This window comes from Solanum tuberosum, unplaced genomic scaffold (genome assembly GCF_000226075.1).
Source record: "Solanum tuberosum cultivar DM 1-3 516 R44 unplaced genomic scaffold, SolTub_3.0 scf00382, whole genome shotgun sequence".
Lineage (NCBI taxonomy): Eukaryota > Viridiplantae > Streptophyta > Magnoliopsida > Solanales > Solanaceae > Solanum > Solanum tuberosum.
In genome coordinates this window covers 123,739-130,398 of record NW_006239306.1, presented here as the reverse complement: position 1 = coordinate 130,398, position 6,660 = coordinate 123,739, and the positions used below count along the sequence as shown (strand labels likewise).

Sequence of the window (6,660 nt, the reverse complement as noted above, 5' to 3'; positions counted from 1 at the left end):
GGAAGAGAATTATTTCCTAAACATCATGTAGCTTAATTCTTATAAGTTTTTACACTCATAAAAAGAATTCTACTAGATGTGGTTTTTCAAACAACCTAGGACACTTGAACCATACTCTAAATACCAAGTTTGTTATGACCTGAGTCTATACCCCAACTAAGACACGATATCAAGTGGTTCCAAGCTACCCTTGACTTAACATGTTAAAGCATATCATATAAAACTAATGTGGAAGATAAAACATATGTTTAATAAGTCTTAATAAGGAATTCAATAAATCCATGACAACTGAATAGCTAATATCTAAAATAAGCCTCTAGCGTCTATTTAAAGAAATAATTTTCCTGGGACATGACCTCAGTTACCTCAAACCAAATAAACAAAGAACCTACTGAAATCTTACTAACAATTAATCATGGAATTTCCCGAATGAGGACTCACCAACTTTTTGGTTGGAACTGCTGCAATCTCACTAGCCACAAGTCAGAGTATGGCTGCCGAAATCTACATCATAAAAGGATGCAGTGTAGAGAAAAGTAAGTGTCAGTACGTGGGATGTACTGAGTATGTAAGGCCACCAATATACACATATAACGTAACATATTGAGGAAACAATGTAATAAGATTTCTAAAAAGTAAAGTCATAATCATAATGAAAGGAATTTAAAAAAAAAAATTGGAATCCATGCATAAATATCAGTGTTAAGATCTTGTTTCAAATTTATATACATAAAGATGAGTCTAAATCAGTAGCCTTACATAATCATAACGTAAAAAACATACTTAATGTACCTCAAATTAAGTTAAGGACATAGCGTAAAAGATGCATAAACTGGGGAGTTTCTTATAACCGACATGTGTTATTTGATCTCATGACGCCCAACTTATAATCCCAGTTGGATGGGTTGTCCTATAGTTTACCGAGGTATAAAATCTCATCTTATCTTATGTGGATCCACAAACATGAGCCACAAAGGGCTAAAGGTCAACTATCAAAGTGGTGAAACATAATCCTACGTTGACGCGTAGTTATGAGACTTGAGTTCTCTAAACCCATGTCTCCTTGTTACCAAATAGTCCTCCTAAAATAACATGTATTCATATAATGATCATAGGTATATAAACATCTTAACATTCATATCACATTAAGGTTAAGCTCAAAAGTCATGCCTTAAAAATAACATGTATTTAGGTTGTAAATCATATCATGTTTAAAAGTCATTAATGCATAAGAGACCATAGGATTCATCCTAAATCAGTGCAATAAATTTTTTAGAACAAACGTGAAATTATGAAAACATGAGTTCATGAGGAAAAATCATAATTACATAGGAACCTTAACTTTACTTCTAAAAATCTTGAAGAGTTTCTTGAGAACCCAAATACTTTAGGCATGAGAGTGAAAGGGATACTCTCATTGACGTATTACATTTCTTAGAAAGGAAGCTTGATGGAGAATCTTGAAAGATGAACCCTTGCCTTGGTGTTTTTGATGTTTTTGAGCATAAAATAGTTTTGGAGTGAATGAGAGGATTTAATTATGAAAATCTAATTTCCTACACATTTTGGGTAATTTAGATAACTCTCAAGTGTTTTCAAGATAAAAATACCCTAAAAAAATAAATAGTAAGAGTTGGAGGATGAAATTTAATTCGAGTGGACAGTGAGGTCCGTTTTCCTTCTATGTCGTAGAGCATTTTTCAGGATAAAGCGTCTTTAGTATATCAGTCATAACTTTTTACTTCAAACTTAGATTATCGCAAATTGGACGTCGTTGACAAGAAGACTCATAGACCTTTAATTTGATAGGTTATGAGACTCTTAACTCTTCATATTCTAAGAGATATAGTAGTTTGAAGTTGACTCTTATATGAACTCATGCGAAAACTTAACCGATAGAAATATTTTGAATTTGACTTGATTTTTTAGGTATGTTACGATCCTAATCTACACCCGATACACTTAGCACACTTATTAAGAGACTTGACATATATTTACAACTTAAAAATCATTGGGTTCAGACATATATGCATACGGAAGATGGTTCAGATCTTTGTTTAGGAGTTGTAAGGCGTTACATTATGTTTCTCACTGTGGTTAGAGTTGTATGTTATCTGGTTGACAAAATAACTAAAACTCAGGGTATTGGCATGAGATCTTGAGGGAGAATAATAGTCTGGTTAACAAAGTTAGTAGTGACCTTGCATTAGGAAAATCTCTATGTGATAGAGGTTAGGTTATGATCTATTATGAAGGTGAAATTACCAGATGGTGGAGTTGACAGTGAAAGAAGGTGGGTGGACTTGTGATATAGAATGTATTGGTTTCAAGGTAATATTGATTGTAGTAAGGGTGGTAATTGAAAGGTCGGGTCCTAGTTTTATCTCCAAGTTCATGTTTCTTTGACTATTTGCATGATATGATATGATGGATTCAGATCGGTCGATGATGTCTACTAGTACATGTTGTTTGTATTGATACAACTCTTGCTATGTCACTTGGCATAGTCTATTTGCAGGATTCAGTGATGTTTTATAGGTGAAGACGAAGATGATCTCCGACAACTTCTACTCCTCTTCCTTCATGGTGGGAGTTGTGTCTATTTAATTTAAAACCATGTATCCTCTTAAAAACTCCTGTACCTGTTTAGATTTGTTCCTTGGAGAGGGTTCAATGTAATTATTTACAAAAGAACTTTATTTTTAATTGAGTTAAGAGTATTATTATATGTAAACAGAGTGTTAGTATATAATTTGTTCACTTCAGCATTTAATATCCTAGTTTGGGGGTAGGATTCTCCTATCTAGGTGTTAGAATAGGTGTCTGCACGGTCCAACGGGTTGGACCATGACAATTAGAAAGAGAGATATATTATAATGTAGTATGTAGCTTAATTGAAACTTATATTAATTGAACCATCATTTGTACAAGCAAAAGCCAAATCAACTTTCTAAAGACCGTATCCAAAGGAAAAAAAAAAGCGTTACCATCAAGCATTAAGATGACCAAAAACTAGATATTATGTACAGAAAGAGTATGGTCTTCTTTTGTTTATTGGGACCATGTTTCCACTTTATATATTGTAACACATTTAGTTTGTCTTAGGAGCACGTCTAGATCGGATCTTGACCTTAAGTGGGTGGGCCATTTCACAAGAGAGCTTCAATACCTCAGACAAGTCAACATTACTGCTGGGCCCAAACTTGAATTCGTGCAAAAGTGTTGCGACCCAATAAGTGACTGTGGTCAAGCCTAGTGTCTTTCCGGGACAAGATCGCCTTCCAGACCCAAATGGTGCCAATCTCATGTCGGACCCTAGTACCGAGAAATCCATGTCACTATGAGCCTCGTTCAAGAACCTTTCTGGCTTAAACATAAGTGGGTCAGCCCAAACATCTGCATCTCTCGTGATGGCCCACATGTTCACCATGGCGGTGGTCCCAGCTGGCACCTGATAACCATCAATTGTGGTGTCTGTTATTGCAAGGCGGGCCCACGACAATAGTGGACCAGGAGGGTGCAACCTTAGTACTTCCTTAATCACGGCCGGAAGATAGATCATTTTTGATACGTCAGACTCCGTCATGGTTCGTGATTGTCCAACGATTCTGTCTATCTCGACTTGAACTTTTGATTGAATATCAGGATGAAGCGTCATTCGGGCTAGTATCCACTCTACCAATATCGTCACGGTATCAGTCCCCCTAAATATCATTTCCTACAAAAGTAAACTTTAATAGTAAGGGCAAATGTGTCGTGGTCCCAGTGGCGGATCCATGATTAGAAAGCAAGTGTGATACTACCTGCATTGACTTATGACAAATCAGAATTTTGAAACTTATTTCACATAATTGACACAAAAAGTAAAGGGAAAAAAACAATCAAAATAGTCAAGAGGTCAATGGAATTTGAACTCTGTAATTGCTATTGATTGTGACCTTTTAACCACCTATCACACTAATTTTTTAAGTTAAACAGATAGCGAAAGATGATAAAAAAAATAGTCCCATATGTTTGAGGATAATTCAAAACAATCCCTTTAAGTTTGCATTGAATAGTTTAAATCCTTAACTTTTGTCAAAAATTAACATTTTTAGTCTTTGTCTAATATTTATATTAAATTTGAAGGGACTATAAAAATACTTTTTTTAAAATTAGTGGGTACTCAAATTTGGAGGTACAATTTTATTAATAACTCGAGGTTCCTGTTTAAAAAAGTTGATCATTAGAGATGTTTTTGATTTATTTTCGAAGTCTTGTGCAACTTTTTTAGGTGTAATTTCTCCTGTTTTGACATCTTTTTAGTGTTTAGGGCACTTTTTTTTTTAGTTACATACTTAAGGATTTGATTGGACTTTCTTGATATTTATAATTAAATCTTTTTTTCTATTGTCTCTGTCAAATCTAACAAATACAAATTATTAAATATTTGATGGAGACTAAAAGCATTAACTTTTAGCTAATTTAAAAGATCAAACTATTTCGTGTATACTTTAAGAACTATTTTGAACCAATCGTTAAATATTCAGAGAACATTTTGGTCATATTCTTACAATAACCAAAAGATATTTTTAAGAAGCAAAAATTCTCGAAAAGGACAAGTCGTTTAAGAAGAAAAAGACTTGATTAATTAGTTATGTTCGTTTCCTTTCCTATTTGTATATATATTCTACTACTTCTTCCTTCACACCCTTCCGTTTTTAGTCCGTTTCAAAAAATATATCATATTTCTTTAATCAGAAACAATTCAATTCTAGAATATATCCACATCAATGATCAACAAGTGTTCTAGATCATAACTTTCAATAATCTTTTTATGTCAAGTCAAATAGTGTCACGTAAATTGAGATAGATGAAATATTGCTTACCCAAAGTACTGCAATCATATCATTCTCTGATAATCTTTCTGAACCTTGAAGTGATAGCAAAACATCCACAAAATCACCAGATTGATTCATATGTTCATCAAGAATCTTTTTGACAAACTTGTTTACTTTTGGCACAAGTTCAGAGCACCTCTGTTTAATTCTCTGTAAATCAAATTCACCTAACCAAGAAATATGATCAGACCAATTTAACATGCCCAAAAGTTCATAACCTTCATCAACTAATTTCATCAATTCTTTTGTTTCTAAATTACAACAATCAAAATCATAACTTTTACCAAAAACACAACACATCATATTATTCAAAGAAGCCAATTTTAAACCATCTCTAACACGTAAAATGTCATTTGGACTATTTTTTTCAAACATAGAAATCAATTGTTTAGCAATTTGAAATCTTGGTTTTTCATAAATTTTGATTTGCTTAGGTGAAAATAAATGATTTGATGAAATTTTTCTAAGTGTCCTCCAATAAACCCCATATGAAGCAAAACCAATTGCTCTATTGAACATTAGCCTATAGGCTGATTCTTTAATCGGACGATCAGCAAATACTGAACTGTTTAATATTTCTTTCGCGACTTCTGGATTACAAGTCACAATGACTCGTGTTTCACCAAGGCTAAAACACATGAGACGACTTGCTTTAAGAGTTTTCGCCATTTTTGCTATTTTATGATGTGCTAGACCAGTCATGAGGTTCATGCTTCCTATAATAGGAAAACCTTTTGGGCCTGGAATTGGATTTGACACTAATTTTTTCCATATGTGTTTGCCCCAAGCAGGACCACCAGGATGAGCCCAGTAAATCATGTTCATGACTAACCATATAAGAATAAGAAAAATTGCAAAGAATATTGAGTTTATAGAAGTGAAAGATTTGCATTTTGAAGCTAAAGCAAAAATCCAAAGGCTTTCTATGCTTGTTGTCATGATTATATTTGGGGAGAGAGTGAGAAAAGAAGTATATTTGGTGTTTGTGGGTATAAAATTAGAGAGATATTGGATGGTTTATATAGGGGAGCAAATGGAACCATAGTTAACACTAGCTAGCAAAGTATAACTCAAAGTATTGGCTTACATTATAATATAAGTAATGGCATGGTCACGATTTTCATTAAGGGATTTAAAATCTGAAAAAGTAAACACACCACAAAAGTCAATGAGATTCAACATCTAATTTATATGCATTATAAAAAAATAATTTCAACTTTGTGTATACAATATAATTTAGATGAACCCTCTTACATCTATGTGGCTCTGCCCTTGATTATAAGTACAGTGAAATATCGTTACAACGATATTATTTGTTTAGATATTTATTGGTTACTATAGCAAAATGTTACGATAGTGAATATACCATGAAAAAATGATTTTGGAAAAAAAATGATGTTTTACTGAATATTATTATGGAGGATGATTGTTATGATGAGGTCTAAATATGTTACTTCTTTGTCCCAAATTAGTTGATCACTATACTAAAAACAGTTGTCAGATATTAGTTGATCATCTTACTAAATCAAGAAACCATTAATTGATTTTTTTCCCCATATTACCCTTGCAATTACTATTCTTTTTGAAAGTATTCACACTTGTTTGTAAAGTTTCAAAGAAGTTCTTAAGGGTGAATTCGTAAAACTACCCTATTATTTATGATTTCTTAATATGCGTGTAAAAAGGAAAGTGATCAAATAATATGAACTGAGAGAGTATTATTTATTTTTCCTCTTTAGTAACATAGTTTAATATGGGGTTTTTAGAATATTCTATGGAT

At 32.8% G+C, this 6,660-nt stretch overlaps 1 protein-coding gene across 1 annotated transcript; it reads right to left on the bottom strand.

The window, feature by feature from the left end:
* Positions 1-2,889: 2,889 nt before the first annotated feature.
* Positions 2,890-5,855, bottom strand: LOC102598017 (cytochrome P450 78A6-like). Its single transcript, XM_006362064.2, has 2 exons — positions 4,869-5,855; positions 2,890-3,718 (listed from the first exon to the last, which is right to left on the bottom strand). Exons 1-2 carry the CDS (start codon positions 5,817-5,819, stop codon positions 3,092-3,094), a joined length of 1,578 nt encoding a protein of 525 aa, XP_006362126.1. The 5' UTR covers positions 5,820-5,855; the 3' UTR covers positions 2,890-3,091.
* Between the last annotated feature and the right edge of the window lie 805 nt (positions 5,856-6,660).